This window comes from Mustela putorius, unplaced genomic scaffold (genome assembly GCF_011764305.1).
Source record: "Mustela putorius furo isolate JIRA1106 unplaced genomic scaffold, ASM1176430v1.1 tig00003836_pilon_pilon_pilon, whole genome shotgun sequence".
In the NCBI taxonomy this organism is placed as follows: Eukaryota; Metazoa; Chordata; class Mammalia; order Carnivora; family Mustelidae; genus Mustela; species Mustela putorius.
Window position 1 is genome coordinate 5,399,709 of NW_025421989.1, and position 19,901 is coordinate 5,419,609.

Consider the following 19,901-nt stretch of genomic DNA (forward strand, 5'->3'; position numbering starts at 1 on the left):
CTCTGTGTCCTGAACTTTTTTGAAAGCCTCCTATCAAACAGCCGCTGGTTCGATCCGATGTTTCGCAGGCCGGGGAAGAGGATCGCAGGCCATGACTGCGTCTCACTCCGCAGAGCCGGGCTCGTCTTTCCGAGATTCAGACCAGCTTCCCGCCCGCTCTGCTACCCTCCGCGCCAGACCCAGGATGAAAGGCAGACAGCACCGGGCTCTGCTCCCGGGGGACCGACATCACACGCTCCTGTCACGTGCCCCGGTTCTCGGAAACCTTGCCGGGCGCTTCTGCGCTGCGGCCCTAACCTGTCCCCTCTCGTGAGCAAAGCTGGACACAGGAAAGTCACTTATTTTCTGGCTCTGATACACGTGCCACGTGGGGCTCTCCTTTTTCTTTGCACCGTGTGGGGCCGACATACCCGTTTAGGAAAAGCGGAAACCAGGAAACTGCGCAGGGGAATAACACAGTCCCTGGGATACACAGCGGCCTCTCCAGAAAGGAGGGGGAGCACCGGGGAGCAGCCGCGGAAATGGTGTGTCGTGCTGCCTGCCACGTTTTTAGGAGACCTACGTTTTCTTGTTAGAGTTCCATTACGACACCAATACATTGCATATTCAGTACATAACCGAAAGAGAAGCTTCCAGGGTGACCCTGTCTGACACGGTCACCCCAGCGGTCACCTAGCTCGGCACTGTGGCTTTGCCGCCTGCAACATTCCCGGCTCAGGAAACCTCTCTGTCCCTCTCTCTACCCCCCCTCCGGGGGAGTCCCAGCTCCCGTGCTCGCCCGACGGCGACAAGCTCGCGGCACTTACTGTGGCCGGCGGCGCGCGCGGCTGTGAAGTGCAGGGAAGCCTTGGCCCCCTTCAGGCGCGTCTGCCCCCAGTACGCGATGGCCTGAAGCTCCACGGTGTAGCCGCAGTCCGGCTGCAGGCGGTCCAGGAGCACGGAATTCCGGGACTGCGGAGGAGACAAGAGGCGCGAAGCCCGTTACGAGCCTGCCCAGCCCGGCCTCTCCGTCCCAGGGACCGGCGGCCCCTCGAGAAGCGCGGCCATTGGCACGCGCCGGAGGCCTCGCTCTCTAAGGCTGCACCGTCCCTCCCTCCTGAGCGTCTCAAAATGCGGTTTTACTCGGCATCCAAACACATTGCACAGAAGGGCTGAACCTCTTTTTCGGGATATGGTTCCTTATCGGATTACTGGATCCTCTCCCATACCTTAGGAATGAATAATTCTGTCACCTCCCTCCCTAGACACCACCCCCCAAAGACACAGGTTTGTGACACGCTGACGGAGCTCATGTTGGCACACCTGGGAAAATTACGAGCCGACATTCCCTGTTCCTTTACTTTTTCTTTTAAATCTTCTCTGAGGGGATTTCAAAAGTGAGAAAAATCATCCTAAGAAAATGCTTGAAGACTTATTGGTCATCATCGTTGTTAGGATGAAGCCCTCATCCAAGTGTCTGTGTGTAAGGGCATTTGTAATTATGATGTAAAGTGACATTTAGGAGGGACAGGAAGCGCCCTCCGAGGCAGGCCCCGCAGCCCGCACGTCCCGGCGGAGAGGCTCCCGTGTTCTGCGCGTAGGGCGCTTGCGGCCGGACGGTGCAGCCGGAGACCGTCAGACAGAGTCACGTTAGAAACTCCTGTGTTTAAATCGCACAGTCGACTTTTAGCATCCTGACCATGACTTCGGGTCTTGTGAGATCTCTTTTCAGCGAGAGAATGGGCTGTCCGTGGGCTGGCTAGGATCGCGCACGTATCACCCGCCGAAAATGACAGACGGCTTCGCGCCATGGCTCGGGCGTTCGAGGGGAGACTGGTTGGAACTCCGCGGGGTCCGGGCTCTGCCCCTGATCCTGCCAATGAGAAAAGCCCCCTCGGGGCCTCGTGGGGGACGGTCTCCCTCTCCAACCCACAGTGTATCTGCATCAACTACTGATTCTCACTTTCTTCTAAAGAGGGTTTCCTGTCGGAATGCGCTCCTCTCTCCCTGAACTCATCTCCAGGGTAAAAAAAAAATGCACTTTTGAAAGAACATCACCTTGAAAAAAATCCCCTTTTCTCCTTATTTTCCAAGGATATTGCAATGCCATCTCCGGTAAAGGGAACCCACGAATCCCCAGAAGGAAAATGTCATAATTCCTTGTGTTCTTTTGGATTTTCCCTGTTTCCAATCCTAACGTTAACTGGATAGATTTTAACACTGAGAATTTAGGGTTCCATTGGACCTGGAGCTTGCCTTCATTGGATCCAAAAATGAAAGTCACTGATAAGACAGTGACCTACAGTTTTGGCTACTCTGGCCTATTAATGATGTCAACTTTGCTGTTCACATTTTATTTATCTAATTGATATAGAATAGAAATAAATGGCAAAGTTTCCTAGCAACCTATGAAGCTGTTTGCTGACTGATGGTGTCTGTGTGTGTGCCCATGTGCACACGTGTGTGCATATGCACGTGGACACCTTAAGCCCTGCACAGGTCACATTGTGCTTCGAACCCCTGTGATCCCACAACGTGAGTTCCCCTAAGTTGTCCTATGAGATAAACATGCACTGCCAACGACCTCTTACTGAGAAGTCCTTCAAAATAAAGGACAGAACTGTCAGAAAGTTTCTTAAAAATAAAACCAAAATAGGCATCAGCTAGATACTGAGGATGCCAAGTTTTGGACACATGTTTTATAATTCTAAATGGCCTAGAAACTGGAATCTTCACTGCTGGGGAAAAATAAAAAAAGTCTTGTTATCTTTTATAAAAAATACTTTCAAATGTATTTTTTATAGAAATCAGCTTTATAAATTCAAGTTTATGTAAGTTTTCTAACTTACATAAGGGGGAAGTTGTTCATGTAAGTTTTCTAACAACAATAAAGGAAACCAAGGAACTCCCTTCCGTGCACTACGAATTTCACTTATTCCCTCATGCCAAATGTTCACTCGTAGAAATCTCATTTCAGAAAACGGCTCAGTGGAGACTTTACTTCTTGGCCTCTGGGAAAATAAACCCTTCCAAGTTCTTTTAATCGACGAGAGCAATATATTGTCAAACGTGTGTTTTCTGAGTGCCGTAGCTTACAGAAGAAAATCGGCCAGGACAGGAAAGACACGGACTTCTGCTCGTCGACTTATAAGGATCTCAAAGAAAACCTAAAGGTAAAGGACGTCTTGAGTTCTATCATTTTCTTTGACTGGACTGTCAAGACCAAATGGCTCCTGTTTCTTGTCTCTATGGAGTTGCAGCTGCCATCTGGATAGGAGGCGCTCAATGAGCTTAATTCGGCTGTTTTCACCAAAAATGTCCAAGGCCACACTTCTGGGCTGGCCCACCATTCTCTGCACTTCCTCGGCCCAGACGAGAGGGACAGGAAGCTTTCCTTCACCCATGCCTTCCCTGAGCTCAGCAGAGACCACCCTCTGATCCGCGGCCCTGAGTTCAAGGACACGGCGCCAGGAGACGCCACTCTTCCTTCTCACGCCCACTTACCCCCTCCGTGGTCTTCCTCCGCTTCTTTTTCGTGGGGACAAGGGATTTGCTGCTGACTGTCCAGCTCCAAAACACCTTGTAGTGGTGCACGGGGATGTCTGGTTCTTCGGGGAGATCCCAAACCACGGCCACGGTCACGGTGTTGTCACCGTTTATGGTGGAATTCGCAAGCCGGAGGTTGGCCGGGGCAGGGGGTGCCGACGGGTCTGAAATGCAGGAGAAAGACAAAGCGACTCAAACACCGAGACGACAGCAGAACCCGTATCCTCGGATGGCTAAGGACGCCGTGGCCAACAGGTGAGCACTGCCCTTTCTGCGGAGAAAAGCTGCAAACACATACAACCCCTCCGTAAGCCTCACCTGAAAACACGGACACAAAACAGTTAAGATACACTTCTCTGGGCCACATCTGTAATGCAGAAGGCTTCTTGTAGGCATTTCCATACAACTATTACCCGGCTGAATTTCTGTTGTACCAGAATTGATGCATCTAGATAGGACATGGTAACACTGAGGGCACCTGTGTGGCTCAGTCTGTCAAGCGTCTGACTCTCGGTTGTGGCTCAGGCCACGGTCCCACGGTCAAGCGATCCAGCCCGTGCCGGGCTCTGCGCTCGGCACGGAGTCTGCGGGAGGTTCTCCCTCCCCATTCACAATGCTCTCAGCTTGTTCACAACGCTCTCAGCTAAATAAGATCATTTCTAAAACATGGTGAAATTCCATTTAGGCTGGTTGACATGAACTAGGTCAGCAGAGAAGACCCATCTGTGAAACCTTTGGGGAGACAAAGACAGGAATGCAGCTCGCACCAGTAACCGCTTTCATCTTAGTGGTCCTGGAGCTTTTGGTCCTTGACACCGCCAGAGCCCCAAAGGGAGATCAGCAAAAATAAAGTGTTTTTGCTACATCTACATGACAAATTGGATGACATATGGAGAACACCCATGTTTGTCATGTCACCATTTCTGGCTTGTCACAGGAACCGAAGCCTTCTCGGCCGTCCAGAGACAGACGAGGGTCTGGAACAATGACTCTACAAATCCGCATTTGACATACATACACGAAGACGACAAAATACGCCAAAGCTAGACGGTCGTTCCTTCCTGCTCCGCCACCAAGGGAGCACGCGGAGATGCCGCTCACCGCAAATCACATACAGATGGTCTCCTTTTAAAACGCCCTCCCGGAGAGATACTGCCCATAAATGGAATTATAATACCATCTGTGTCACAAGCACAAGGAAGTTGTATCTAACTCGATAGCAACGAAAACGGCCGAGGGAAAAATACGCATGTTCTTCCTGTCGGGGTCGTTCCTGGTCTGGGAATGATGAAAACATGGATTATTATTAAAAATGTCTTGCTTTTCTCTGTGATGGGTAAGGAAGGACCAGAGGTTTGGCTGACTGCTCCGTGTTCTAAAAACAAGAACGTTTCACGGTTGCTCTCTCAGGGGAGTGCGTTATCCCGAGCACGTTTCGGGACGCTCTCCACCAGGGGCGGTGGGGGTTCTGACGCAGTCTGGGTCAGGAACCTTCTGGGAGCGCCCAAGACGTGCACCGGGACGAGTGCATACGGGGAGTCCTGCATGCGTGTATTTCCTGTAGTTATATAAATATGTATTTATAGGTTTTATGTAAGCTATTCTCGATGTAAAAGACTCGCGCCGTTGTGAAGTAGGGGATCTCTCGGCAGGCCAGTACTGGGAAAGCATCGCGCCCGGTGGCCGGAAAGCAGGCGGCGTGCACCTGACTCCCTTCCGCACGAGCTGGAAGACGCTGGTCTCCCTCGGCCTGGACACAGGAGGCCGAGGAGCAGCCCCGCTCCTGCCATCCACCCGCCCTGCCTTCTCCACGGCTCCCGGCCGCCGCTCGACCCCGCTCCGCTGCACGTCCCTTCGGTCCTGCGGGACGTGGGTGCTCCTCTCGGCCCTCCCCGCTGCGTCCTTGTGCTCACAGCCCTTCCGGCAACGGACTGATTATGTGCTTCCTTGCGGTCTGACTCCGCTCCCGATAACGAAAGCTCCGTGAGGAGAAGACTTCTTGTTTCATCCGTTTTGTTCGCTTCTGTAGTCCCAGCGTTGAGAAGAGGGCCCAGCCCACGTAGTGGGCACTTGGGAAACGGGCGCCGAACACGTAGAAGAGTGGATAAAACATTTCCAAACCGTCAGCATTCATTTGTAAGGCGAATAAGATTCCACTGCCAGGTTGGAATCCCACCAGCCAGAGTGGGTGAATCCTAGCAAGACCGAAAAGTGAACGGCAAAATCCGAGGGGAGCCTCTTTCGGGCTTGAAATAAGAGACCCCAGGTCCGCATTGCGGTAAGACTCCACCTGTAACCCAGACACCCCCAAACTATCGCAATTCAAGTTACAAAGCAAAAGACAACAGCAGACCCTGGTTACTGGCCTGACTATCGTCCGTACACCAAATATCCATTCGTCCGCTCATGGGCTGTGGACATCGGGAGAGCAGCTGCCTGCCCCATTTCTCTAATCTGGAGGGATTTCATGGTCAGTCTGAAAATTCCCATAGTCAAGCCATGCCCTGCCTTATGGGATGGCTCCCTGCATCACAAAGCAAAATACAGTCCCTTTGCTGAATCACACGAAACCCTTTCTATCAGTGGGCATGATGACTTCATTGCATTCAAATTTTGACATGTCTACTTGGAAGTCTGCTTGTGGAAAAAAAAAATACATATATATAGATGTGAAGAAGCTACATTTTAATAAATCCCTAAGGGATTCTACAATTTATTTACTTGGCACTTTTTTAAAGCAACTGGGCAAGGTCTTCAGGTTAGAGACGCAGAGTGACTTTCTCAAGGTCATTCAAGTCAAGGGTGGCGGCAGTCGGGAGACTGAAAAAGAGGGTGCGGAGAGAAAGTTGAGATTCTACAAAGAAGCCTGCACACATCCAGCCATGCTCTAGGTCTTCATCACGACCACGGGCCAGAGGTCCTACAGAAGGAAAATACACAAAGCCCTTCCGTGCGGAAAGTGTCCATCGTAATGGTCTAGTACAGAGTGACAATGTCTTTTGGTCGGGGGCTGAGTCAAGTCAGCTTCCAGATTTGCAGACCATACAGTCTCTGTGGCAACCACCTGACTTTGCAACGGTAGCTCAGAAGCAGCCAGGGAAAAGACGTCTACAAATGAGCTGTGGGCCAAGAACACGTTATTAGTAAAAGCAAGCAGCGCCAGATTTGGACAATGGGCCATACAGCGCCTATTCCTGAGCTGGTCTTCCAAAAGCAGGAACACCACTGGCTCCTGAAACTTGACATAGACACCGTCTCGGAATGCTATAAATGTGTGCTTGTACTTTGTGGCAGAAATGTTGGAGTTTCGCTCCCATGTTTCCAATGGGGAAACTGAGCATGAGGGCTGAATGTTCTAGAGCGTGGACCAACGCTGTCCAAGCCCTCCGGCTCAAGCTGGAAGCAGAGCACGTCCTGCCCATGTCAATACCCTTTCTGCCGCTCTGCACTCCCTCTGGGTGACCTCCCCAAGTATCTATGGACACACGTCTCAGAACGCAGACAGGAAACACGCTTCCGAAGATACTGGCCTGGGAAGGCTGTGCGAGCTTTTCCTACTGGTCTACAATGGCCAGTGTGAGCTCTATCAATCACGGAGCGTGAACAGCCAATGTTCGTGTGGGACAAAAATAGTTCCTTTTATTAACGATCACACGGGGTGCTTCTAGCCACGGAAGACGGAATATTTGGGTTTCCTCTGGGGAGGTTGAGGTTTCATTCTTTCCTGAACATTAGTGGCCAATGCAACCAGTATGCAAACGGCAAGACAGTGATGATGAATGAATCACCCCATACACATACATTTTCAAAGCAGCGGTAGAACTACTCACACATTCAACAACTAAATTAGAGGGCTCGTTCGAATACTTCGCTTTTCTTTTCCTGTCTGGACTCAGCAGTTGGGATCATTTTCCTTCCCTCATTCAAAAAACGGGAATCACCCTATAGCATCCAGACACACAGCTCATAAGCGTATGAAATGCTGCGGAGGCTACACTGCGGGCGGTGGGTTTCCAGGTACACAACAGTTTGCAGGAGTCCAACGCAGTGGAAAGGGCGCTCACACAGCCACAGGGAGTGACGTCAAGAGTCCCCGCGCCACAGCAGGGAGCTTTATGACCCCAAGGGACGTCGCTTTAGGTTTACCGACCCTGTGCACCATATGCATGCGACACCAGCCCGTGCGGGACTCTTGCACTAGGAAAACAGTGCTGTCTGCTGCTTTTCCTGGTGAATGGATCCTGTGCCCGTGACGAAACGGAGCCGAGAGATGGAGAAGGAACCTTGAACCGGGAGGGAAGTGAGTATCATCACTAAAGACGGTGTATTAGGTCAATGACAACGCAACGTGCATTTTGACATTCTTCCTTCTAGGTTCCTTTTAACGTTTGTGATTTCAGAAAGCTAAATGGATACTGACGGGTCGCAAACATCCAAACAAATGTTGGCGGCTTTTAGCTACGAAAAAAAAAAAGCCTATTTTCCTTTGTACCACGTAGAAAATTAGAAGTCTTTTTTCTGTCACTGTACGTTGACGTACGGAAGTCACGCTGAAAGGCAGACACACTTTGTCCCCAATTCGGCCGACTTGTAAGGAGTGTTTTGGCACAGGTATGAAGACTTAGCAATGTATAGTCACAACACTGCACAATACACACACATTCTTTCACTGGTTAGTATCGACATGATCAAGGAAAGCTGAAACACCGAGTTGGGACACAGGAAGGGGACCGGAATGCACTCATGTGGGCATTCCTTTCATGTAAGGGTCATATATTGATTTTAAACCACGACTGAACCTGTCCTAGATCCGTCTGTAACAGCAATGCTGCGGCTGTGGACTAAACCCACTGTCGACCCCCCAGAGTCCCAAATCTGCACTGCCCTATTGCAGGACACGCACAGCTCAACTTCCGTCTGCCAGCCCCTTCCCTGCGCCTTCGCCCGGCCCCGAGCGGGCTTGGGCCCCCTGCAGGACCGATGTGCCGGGAGACGGCCTGCGTGCGCTCCCGCGTCCCCACGGGAAGGAGCTGTGGTCGCCCACGGCGGCAGCCAGGAGGACAACACAGCTTTTCATCCTCTTCTTCTGTCTCGTCTTCCTTCACGTCATACCTACCCGGTTTCCCGGATTTCCTCCGAAATAAGCCACCTCCACCCAAAGCTTTCACTCGCGCGCCGTCTGGAGGAGCCCCATCGCCGCAGGAAACGTGCGCGGGTCCCATGCCTCCTACGCTTTGTTCAGTGCAAGAGCAGGAAAGCGTTTGGGGAGACCGTCCGATCGGGCGGCTCGGTAGCCAGCAGTGGCCTGGGAAGGTAATTCTCCTTTGGGAAGCGTTACCTCTTCCGGTTTCCAAAGAAAGAGACGAAAACCAGAAAGAGACATTAGGATACGGACTTACTCCTAATTTTGATTCTTAACGTTGACTTTCCTTCTTAAGTCCTGGGGGAACAGTAGTAGAAAATTTAAATAAGTAAATACAGGGATGATCCCAACCTGAATTTTGGGCTTTCTGCTACCAGCAGGAATGACTGATTATCTCCATTTTATAGTCACGCCTGTCTTCATTTTTTTCTCTATTTGATTTTCCTTTTATTTTGAGAAGGGTTTACTGTAGATGGAAAAAATCTCTTCCCCTTTCCCCTGACCCAGACTTAAATCACCACGGCCGGCTCTCCAGCTAACTCACACACCCGTACCGGTCGCACAGGCTGTTATCTGAGAAGCAATCGGTCCTTCTCAAAGCCATTGTAAGCCACTAGAGGACTCACAGAATGGTTTCAGGTCTGGGGCACGGCAGGGATCAATGGGCTTTTATGAAATGAAAATGCGCCATTTTTGGAAACAGGACGGCCTCTGGTACAGAGTTCTATTCCTGGTTCTACAAATACGCCCCGTGCCCGGACTCCCGCACATCTCCGTGTGAGCCGTGTGCTAGACGGCCGCTTTCGTGGCCTTGCCAACCGGACATGCCGGTGCAGAATTCCTAAGAGGTTCTGCTACGGGTCTGGCCAAGATGCGTCGTGGCGTGGTGGGACAAGCACAATTCTGCTCGATGGTGGAAAACTTCCCGCACGACTTGTGTAAAGAGTAGGTGACCACTCGCGAGACGGCACCGTGTCGTTCCCCACTTACTCAAGCTCATCAGCTTCCTGGGGGAAAACTGTCGAAGCGACTTTATTGGGACTTAACTTCCATTCCGTAAAACTCTCTCACATTAAATGGACAGTGCAATGACTTGCAGAATCTTCTGAGCTGGGCAGCCCAGGTCACCCCCTTCTAGAATGGTCCCACCCGCTCAGTAAGCGTCTTCGTGCGTGACTGGGGGAAAGTTATGCTAGAAGGCACGTCGTGTTTGTGCCTTCACCTCCAGAGCTGGTTCGCTCGTGCTTCTCGGCTGCAACCCTCTCCGCACGTCCCTCCGCTGAGTGCCTCTGCTCCTGAGAAGAGGCCGTCTGCAGGAGGAGCCCGAGACAGCAGTCACAGTGACCTGGAGGGGATCGCGCCCCTTCTGCATCACGGGGTCTTGCCCTCCTGCTCTCTCTTCCCCCCAGATCTCCATCTCAATCGTCAGCAGCGCGGCTCCTCCAGGAGTTTGCGACAAGGCAGCCGTACAGCCCGTCTGCGTCCTCCGCGTGTCCTGCGAGCCACGGGCGACGTCTCAGGTGCTGTCCGCTGTACCCTCCCCCACGTGTGTCCCCCGCATGGCTCACACCTGACTTCATCCAAATGGCCACCACCTTCGACCGGGAACGCTGCAGAGGCCTCTGCTGTATCCCTGATTCCGTGTCGTCTTGCCTCTTCTCTCCTGTTCACACAACAGCTGGGGAGGCCCCACTAAACGCTCAGTCACACCGTCTTCTTTGCTCAGCATCTCTCAGCGGTTCCTTGTCCCTCCCACAGCAGAACAGCTGTGCTCTCTGCAGTGGCGATGAAGACCCGACAAACCCAACACCTTCCTTCCTCTCAGGCTCCGTCTCCAGCTCCCCTGCCCCCATTCCGCTGCTCAAGGCTTCCACAAACACGGCAAGCTCCTTCCTGCCTCAGGACCTTTGCACCAACTGCTTCCAAAACCAAAAGGCTCTTCTTTCATGAGGCTTACTCCTCCCCCTCCTTTCCACAGCATCGCTTTCTCACCAAAACCTCCGTCCAGCCTCCCTAAAACTAACAACGAAATACACCCCCGCAACATCTCCTGTGTCCTGTTCTTTCTTTTTATCATGAGTTGTCGCTACCTCCCCTACCATACAGCAGTATTTTACTTATTAATCTTGCTGACTGTTTCCTCATACCCCCGATTGGCCCAAGTGTATGTGTGTGTTCCAGAAAAGCAGACACTTTTGTCCTTTTGTTCATTCCTTATCCCCTGTGCCTAGACCAGTGCCTGACACACATAAGCACTCAACAAATGTTCGTTTAATACAAAGGGAATGACACATGAGTGATGAGAAGGAGATGACTCAAACGAACTTTGTTTCTACTTTCAAGTTCCCCCAGGAAGGCATGAAGGCTCCTGGTGGGTTCTAGGAGCGGACGGCGGTAGTTCACACGTCCACGTGCAGCGGAAACGTACAGCGTGGGCTGTGCACGTAAGAGGAATGAATTTAACGGCACGATCATTCTATTTCAGTAACGCTGTCAAACACGGTTTCCCTAATGAGGCCCATTTCTCCATATGACGAGATCTGAGTAAGGTCAGGAAGGAAGAATGTGGTGCCACTTGTCAACGGTCCAGGCTGCTTCCGACAAATCCTGGAGGAAATGTCCTCATTGCCCGGACCCCTTCCATTCCCACAATTCCGTGATGTCTCTTCACGGGCAAGAGCGTAGAGCTCTCCTGTGAATTCTGCGCAGACATTTTGGGTTTGGAAAAACAGCGAGGATGAGAGTCTGGAAGGCTCGGTGTTGGGCGTGCTTGGAAAGGGAGGAAATCAAACAGAGTGTCACGGCGAATGCTGGGCTTCCCCAGCACGGTGCTGTCTCGTTCAACAGAAGCCCCTCTAAACTTGAGGGGTGCCGCTCTAGTTCTGGACCATTCAGGTGCGCAGATATACTGGAGGCATCGGGACAGCAAGGCTTTGTGACTTGCTCAGAATGGAGGCCTCTGAGGCAGCTGGCAGCCGCATGACCGACCCTGGGAACTGTCAGCGGGGCTCTGCCCAGATCCCCCTCAAAGTCTTCCGCATCTGTCTCCAAAGGCCAGCAGCGGCTTCTGTCTGTTGTCCGTTTCTGCAGCCGTGACCTGAAAACACGGCACCAGGCAACCAAACAGATGGGAACCCATTTGACCACAACATGCCTGCATCGCATCTGAACCCTGAAACCAAGGTGAAGAGTTCTCGGGCCTCTGATGGAGCTTCACCTCTGAACCCACTGCTGTGATTTCTCTTCCTTGCCTCTCTAAGTTGTCAGACCAACTGGACACACGATCTCAAACAAGGATTGACGTCTCTGGTGGCACTTTCAGATTTGCTCCATGTGTTTGCCTCTGTGGAGGGGAAAAAATGCACCTTTCCTTTCCTAAAAGGTCTTTTTAGAAAAGAGTTAAAAGTGTACAACGGGAGGTGCAATAATAGAATCCAAATATTAAATGGCTTCTGTCGCAAGCTTTCCACTTCCGAGGCCAGCGATGTCATCGACAAAGGGTTGCAAAATGACATAGAAAGGCGACAAGAGACAGGGCAGGTGAGAGCAGAAAGTTCCGACCGTCCCGTGACGAAAGACACGGGACGGAAGAGACACGTCTTACGTTGTTCACTAACATCACAAGCGTTTTGTCTGAAATCCACCTCAACCACTTTCCACGGAGGAGGAGCACGGTGGGGGGGTCCGGGAAGGGGCTCACTAGCCCCACGCCGCGACCCGGGATGCTACAGCAGACGTAGTGCACAGAGAGGACGCACAGCCCACAGCCGGAGAGAAAGCACGCATGGAGGCACGATCTGTACCGAGTCCTGGGACGTCCTTCCCCCGCACCCACGAAACTCACCCACCTGACAGACGGGTCACAGCTTTCGTATTAGCCGGACTGCAGAGGCTTTCCCAACAGCAACGAGATAAGAACGGAACAATATTACAGCAATGGCACAGGGACCCCGGGTTTAAACTCTGGATGTTAAGAAGCTTAACAGATTAATTCACACTTGGGGCAACCACTGTTTCAAGAAGAACCACCCGTCGACCAACCGTACAGACAGCACAGCTCTGCACCCAGGGGTGTCCGGCAGGAAGGTGAGCCTGGGGTCCGCGGGGCGAGACTGACCTTTGGAGGAGCGGAAGTGTTTGCTGGGGGCCGTGAAGCCTCGGGTCCCGTGCACGTTGACAGCTGCCACTCGGAACTGGTACCACCGTCCGGGTCGAATGTCGGTCAGCTGGACCCGCTCGTCGGTGGTCTGCAGAGAAACATCGCAGAGCACAGTCAGCCGTCTTACCCAGACGGGTCAGTCGGGTGGGCCTTAAAAGAACCCCATGGTCTCAGCCCACGCAAGGTCGCCCTGAGCTCCCTGTGCCTTTGGGGTAAGTGCAGTCATTGTGCTCCCTTACGAGAAGAGCTGGGGGGGCAGGGAATTTCTAGGGCATTTCAGGTGTTTAACTCCACTGCTAGGAAGCTCACCCCAAAGACTTAAAGATCTCTGGAGCCCACGTTATGAATGTGCCTGGGCTGCTTATGACTGGTGACTTCACATAGCTTTAAACCCGCGAGGGGTTTCGTCTCAGTTACGCCTCTGAGCGGATACATGCGTGAGCTACTCCTTGCATGGTAGGGAAGAGGAGGGAACCATCTTCCGGTTACAGAAAGAAAATGCCTCTTGAACGTGCTTGCTAACGACCGTCCTGGAAGTCAGGAGGAGGACCCACACGCGTTAAAGGACGCTGACCATTTGCAGTAGTACGTTGCACCCCAAGCCTTTCCTCCTGGTTTGAGTACATGGGTAAGAGTGCAAGGGCCTGGTCGTGGTCCTCTAAGGGACGTGTGCGGAGATCTCTCCGTCCGAGACAATGTTGACAGGAAAATACCGGACACCGGGGACGGTGCCTCGTTGGCTGCCTCTCCTGCTGGAGTCGCGAGGCTGACTCAGCCCGTGCTCCGGGGATGGGCACGGGCAAGTGAGACTGAACGGAAACCCTCCCAAAGGCGCCCAGGACGTCAAAGGCCGACGTGAGCCAGCGAAAATAATGAACGTGATTCAAGACCCTCCCTCTCTGCAGAGCAGCAGGGAAAAAGGAGCTGATCTCATGGTGAGTGGCTGTCATAAATCTTGAAACAATCTGGAAAACTTACAAGTGAGATTGTACCATTAAGGAAGCACACCACGTAAATCAGAGACTTTGAGGCCGTTTGCCAGACATCTTCAGGTTTTTGGAAGGCACACTTTTTTTTTTTTTTAACAGAATACTAATGAAATACAATCACTAAATTTATTTGACCAGGTTTCTTTTTTTTTTTTTTCCCACTAATTTGTTTTTTGTACCTCGAATTGCTCATTTCCTTTGGAGTCTGTAAATCATTTTCATGTGTCTCCTCTCTGAGACACGACTATTCGTAAAGCACTGAAGTCCTCCTGCAACACCTGCGTCCTGAAATTTATTTTGTGTTTCCTGAGAAGACCAACAGGAGTCTGCCAGCACGAAGCCCGGCCCCCCGCCCGGTCAGGGTCTCTGCCCGCAGACACACGTGGAGACACACACTGAGGGCACGAGGCCGCGCGTATCATGGAGAATCTGCTCTTTCTCTAAAACCCTGTGGGTTTCTTGCAGCTCGTAGTCCACAAGGCGAGGAGCGGCTGGTCGTGTCTGCCCAGACCTGTGCGACACTTGTCACACTCTGTGCTGCTCACATCCTTGTGCGGAACAGAGGCCTCCGTGTAGGACAACCAGAATCGCTTAGGCGATCCGGTGTCACACGACCGTGCCCCAGGGCCGGCGCATTTCTCTTCTTCGGGTGGGTTTTACATTTATCTCAAGGAAATACCCTTCTGGGAGGAAATCAGTGGGGCCCCTCACAGAACTATCTCCCCGGCACACGTCTTTCAAGCAAAGGAAGCCACGAGTCAAGTTCCAGCTGCGCCGGCGTCTCCCTCCGGAGCGCATCCTGCCTTCTGCAGACACGCGGGCCAGGACGTCCACGCGCGCGTCATTTGGGCAGGCGGCCTCTTCCGGCGGAGGCAACGCTGGCTGCGCGTCAAGGCTGTGTGGGTGTGCGGTGGGCATGACGTCAAGGACGGGGGTCCCACTTACCTGGGCCACCGTCTCCCACTGCGTGGCGTCGTCTTCGCTGGGATGGATTCCATAATTCCACCTCCTTTGCACTACGTAGATCACGGGCTCGATGGAAATGTTGAATTTCGAGGACCACTTGACCTCCAGCTGTCCAGACTGTAGTTCTGTAAATCGCAACTCTTTTCTGGGCTTCAGGGGGACCCCTGAAACAGAAGCACGGCCATTAGAACAATCAGCGTGGGATGCCAGGGCAGGTCACGCGGAGGAAGAAAAGCTCTAGAAAAGGCCAATCTCATGTCAGGACCACAGATCCCCAATTTCCCTCCAGAAAAGTGGCTCGTCCCTGCCAGGGCAAGGTCAGCCCCCACCGCCTTCCAAGCGCATCAGCTCCTTTGCTTTTAGCTTTCCCTGTTTCTAAAGAGGCTCTACATCGGGTCATGGTTTGGAACAAGAATATTTTTTTCCCCAATCATCTCGAGAGCAATTCTTTTTTTTTTTTTTTTTAATTTTCAATCAATTTTATTTTTTTCATTTTAAATCAATTTTAAAATGGATAAAAATGTATAATTTTTTTTTATCTTTTTTTTTTTTTTATAAACATATATTTTTATCCCCAGGGGTACAGGTCTGTGAATCACCAGGTTTACACACTTCACAGCACTCACCAAATCACATACCCTCCCCAATGTCCATAATCCCACCCCCTTCTCCCAAACCCCCTCCCCCCGGCAACCCTCAGTTTGTTTTGTGAGATTAAGAGTCACTTATGGTTTGTCTCCCTCCCAATCCCATCTTGTTTCATTTATTCTTCTCCTACCCCCTTAAGCCCCCATGTTGCATCACCACTTCCTCATATCAGGGAGATCATATGATAGTTGTCTTTCTCTGCTTGACTTATTTCGCTAAGCATGATACGCTCTAGTTCCATCCATGTTGTCGCAAATGGCAAGATTTCATTTCTTTTGATGGCTGCATAGTATTCCATTGTGTATATATACCACACCTTCTTGATCCATTCATCTGTTGATGGACATCTAGGTTCTTTCCATAGTTTGGCTATTGTGGACATTGCTGCTATAAACATTCGGGTGCATGTGCCCCTTTGGATCACTACATTTGTATCTTTAGGGTAAATACCCAATAGTGCAATTGCTGGGCCATAGGGCAGTTCTATTTTCAACATTTTGAGGAACCTCCATGCTGTTTTCCAGAGTGGCTGCACCAGCTTGCATTCCCACCAACAGTGTAGGAGGGTTCCCCTTTCTCGAGAGCAATTCTATTACAAGCATTCTTTGGAATAAACAATGTTACGCAGTTACGTGACTGGAGGTTAACTAGGAATTCACAGGAGGACACAGTCAGGCAGCTCTGAGGACCCTGTCCCCATTCGACACGCGCTGTGTCTACGGGGAGCATCTAACGTCATCGTAACGGGCCTCCCCAGGTTGCTCACCTCTCCTGCCTCAGAAAGTTTGCCTTTTAAGGGAAAAAAATCATAAGGCTACATCCTCTCCTGCAGTCAGACCTTACAAGAATGATTTCCAAAGCACGGATTTTTTTCATTCCCCAACTGATTGAGAGACTGACTCCTATAGACTTTAGGGTTTAAATCTGGAAAATGATAAAATTTGTGCTGTTTGGTTGTGGCACGAGGGACCGCCTTGCTTTAGACGTCCCTCACGGTGTCTCATGTGAAAGGAGTTCATCGTCCTGATCTTCTCCCCCTACGGTGCAGGCCAGTGGCCTGGCGACAGACAGCCCTAAGAACCAGCATCCGAAATCACGGCCATTATGGAAAGGGAAATTTAAAACAGAGTTCTACACGCGTGTGGATGGAGAGCAGATGGATTAGGTAGAGGCCATGGTATCATGAAGCCTGGGGCCATCAGAACCCGCAACGCCAGCCGCCGCTAATACCCGTTCCTCCTGACGATGCGCGGCATCTCTGCCCGACGCACTGACTACTCACTTGCACACGGCCTTTGACCACGCTCTACTGCTGAACAATGTGCAAAATCAAAATGTAGACACGATCGGACGTCGGTTAGTGATGTCACTGAGGGTCAACTCTGATTTCCGCCTGAGTCTTCATCACGCCAAGTCTTGTCTGGGGGAGATTCTCAAGCCCTTACACATGTAGGTGGGGGAAGCTGCGGGATTTTAAAATGGCAGCAAATAAATCTGGTCAGAGGCCAGTGAGGTCTACACAATTCTTTCTAGAAGACGCTCTCCTCGCCACACTGCACTGTTTTGATTTGCTGATGGGTCGTGCCTCTACTTGGTCCTTTCCTAGAACGCTGCTGCTTCAAGGAACCGTCCCTGTGAGTCTGTGCTGAGGGGGAAGGGTTAATGGTCTACATTTGGGACATCGAGTAACTGAGTCTGGGAAAATGAAGTCACCAGGAGCCATGACCTGGTCTCGGGTTTCTCTCCGAGTTTCCTGTTGCCTTCTACATTTTGAATTAGGAAGAGCCACTCCGAAAAGTAGAGAGGAGAGGCAGTTGTCACAGCTCTATACATCCTTGAGAGATTCCGATCCCAATGTCTTTGATGACCCTGCTTGGCGTGGAATGGGTCTCCCTTTTTGCCATGGCGTGAGGGTTCTTCTAAGTTCGAGTCATAAACTTTTCTTCGCAGGGTACAGCCTTACATGAGGACCCGTTTACTCTCACGCCTGGAGTAGTTCTGCTAAGCAAGGGGTTCTCAGGTCTGTCCCCAGCGCCCACCGACGCCGCAGGCCGCACTGCCGAAAGGACTTCTCCACGCAAATCCAGATTGAAGTGGCCGTCCTGCGGATGTCCCCTCCCCTGGTGAAATCTTCACGACCGCTCCATGCTTGTGGATAGCTAAGAGACCTTCCGACTCGCTCCTGGACCCCCCGCATCTCTTTGCTGGCCTGCAGACAGCGGTTCCGGGCAGCCTCACATCCCATGTTCCGACAGGCTCATCTTTTTCTCTAGCTCCCTCTTCACGGACGTGCACCCCGTTTCCTGTGGGATGAACACTTGTCACGTCCCGCGTATCTCATCAGACCACCTTTATGACCGACCACCGGAGATCCTTGCACTCAGGTACATGGCACGTGTGTGTCACACAACCTGCTTTTAAACCCCCTTTTCTAGAAACCCAATGCCAGGTACTTCTGACTAATGCTAGCTGTTTTCAGTCCGAAATGGCTTTCCCCCTACTTTCTGACTACGGACACGTGACCACGTCCAGGTTCAGACTGACGGCCACTGCTCAGAGCTACGTACCCCAAACCTCCCACAGTGGAAATCAACTGTGCATTCTCCTGCCCCCTCTTCGAACCTTAGCCTGTAACTGCTCAAATGTGCGTCGAGCCGCCTCTTACAGCAGAAGCTCCTTGGACGGTATCGGTCCTCCCCAGGAAGCACGGGGTCGCAGCCCTCAAGGAACAGGTCTCCTTCCTTCCCAGGCCTCACAGTGGCCCAGGAGAGCACATGTTGCGAGAGCACATGCTCAGGAAATGTCTGCTGAAGTACTACAGCCTAATCCACCGTCCCACTCCGTACTCGAGAACATATCTGCGGAAGTAAGAGGGTACAGAAACACTGACCCAATCTCTGCCCCAGTGGTCACGCCCTCCCCGCGGGCGGGCACTCGCCTTAGGGACAGGAGAACACTTAGCACAGGTACGCGCTTACTCTTACATTTTTAAAAAGCAAATACTAAATAATAATACGATAAAACTCCATTTGTAAGTTTACAAGATGGAATCAATAGTTTTATTTGCATCGTCAGAATTTTCCTAGTTTTTTTTTAAAGAAAGACCAATTCCTGACAATTCCTAATAGGATGGAAATCTCAACGTATGCTGACGAGTTTTCATCCAGACGTAGCTCTCTAAAGACTTAGATGGAGCAAAACAGGTACCGGGGCACCTGGGTGGCTCAGTCGGTTAAGCAGCTGCCTTCAGCTCAGGTTATGATCTCAGGGTCCTGGGATCGAGTCTCACATCCACCTCCCTGCTCACTGCACTGGAAAGCCTGCTTCTCCCTCTCCCGCCTCTCTGCCTACTTATGCGCGCTCTTTCTCTGTCAAATAAATAAATCAAATCTTAAAAAAAAAGAAAAAAAGGATAAAAGATACCAAAGTTTGCTCCGAGGGAAGAAAAACCAATCTCAACAAAACGATTGCTTTGTGTCGCGTCTGCCTTCCAGGAGGGACCTAGACACGCTGTCTACTGAGGGCGTATCTGGAGAGAGCACGGCTTTGGAGAACGCTTCGTGATTCACGGGGTTTCTCTGTGCACAGTAAAGAGAAGATGGCTGGTCCGTTCTCTAAAGTCATCGAGCACATTCTCTGAGATTTCCAGTGCCCGCTTCTCCTTGGCTCTCCTGGGCAGAATCCCCTTGTGTAAATTCAGTCCCCAGAAATGCTCGTGCCGCTGAAGTACCCTGAACTCAGCAGCAGCAGAGCGAGCCTCGGAACCCCTTGCTACCACAAAGGTTGAATCCTGAACATCTTCAACTACCGAGAGCCTTAATGGAACACGATGAGCATCATCACAGAGATGTCAGTTCGCACTTCTTCCTTTAACAACCTCTTCAGTTATTATGTACAACAATCTTACGATTTGCATGTTATTATGTGCAACAGTCTTATGATTTGCATGTTGAGAAATGGTCCATCTGCTTTGCATCAGGGTCAGCTGGCTGCGTTGATTGGAAGTAAGTCCAGCGCTCGGCTGTAATTGTGAGCAGATGGGGCTTGGCCCCCCCAGCCCCCGGGACCCCCAGCCCCCACTGCCAGGCCTTCTGCACAGAGCTGGGAGCTCACCCAGCACCCCAGTTGCATAACCAGATGTGCAGCTCCTGGGTGCGTTCTTTCTCATGGAAATGACTAGACTTTTTGTTCTGGGAGTTATTTTGGAACAAAGGAGTCATCTGAAATTCACGCTGTTCTGTCAAAAATGGGATCCTATAACATCCCGCAATACGTGGCAATATGGGTGCATGGTCTACACCTTCACAAGGACTGTGGTGAAAGTCGGTGATTTTAGAAATCTGGAAAAATACAGTGATAGAAAAGTCGATGATCAGAATCAGCAGTTGTAAATCATGAGATCTGATTATTCCCATAAAAATGTTTGTCAGGGGGCACCTGGGTGACTCAGTGGGTTAAGCCTCTGCCTTCG

At 51.3% G+C, this 19,901-nt stretch overlaps 1 protein-coding gene across 1 annotated transcript in view; it reads right to left on the reverse strand.

Moving 5' to 3' along the window:
* Nucleotides 1–19,901, reverse strand: part of ANOS1 (anosmin 1) — a 176,289-nt gene that overhangs the window by 36,628 nt on the left and 119,760 nt on the right. The window contains exons 5-8 of the mRNA XM_045089275.1: nt 14,762–14,946; nt 12,786–12,915; nt 3,484–3,689; nt 807–951 (exon numbers count right to left, since the gene is read on the reverse strand). Coding sequence (XP_044945210.1) covers nt 807–951; nt 3,484–3,689; nt 12,786–12,915; nt 14,762–14,946 — 666 coding nt within the window. The remainder of the gene's footprint in view (nt 1–806; nt 952–3,483; nt 3,690–12,785; nt 12,916–14,761; nt 14,947–19,901) is intronic.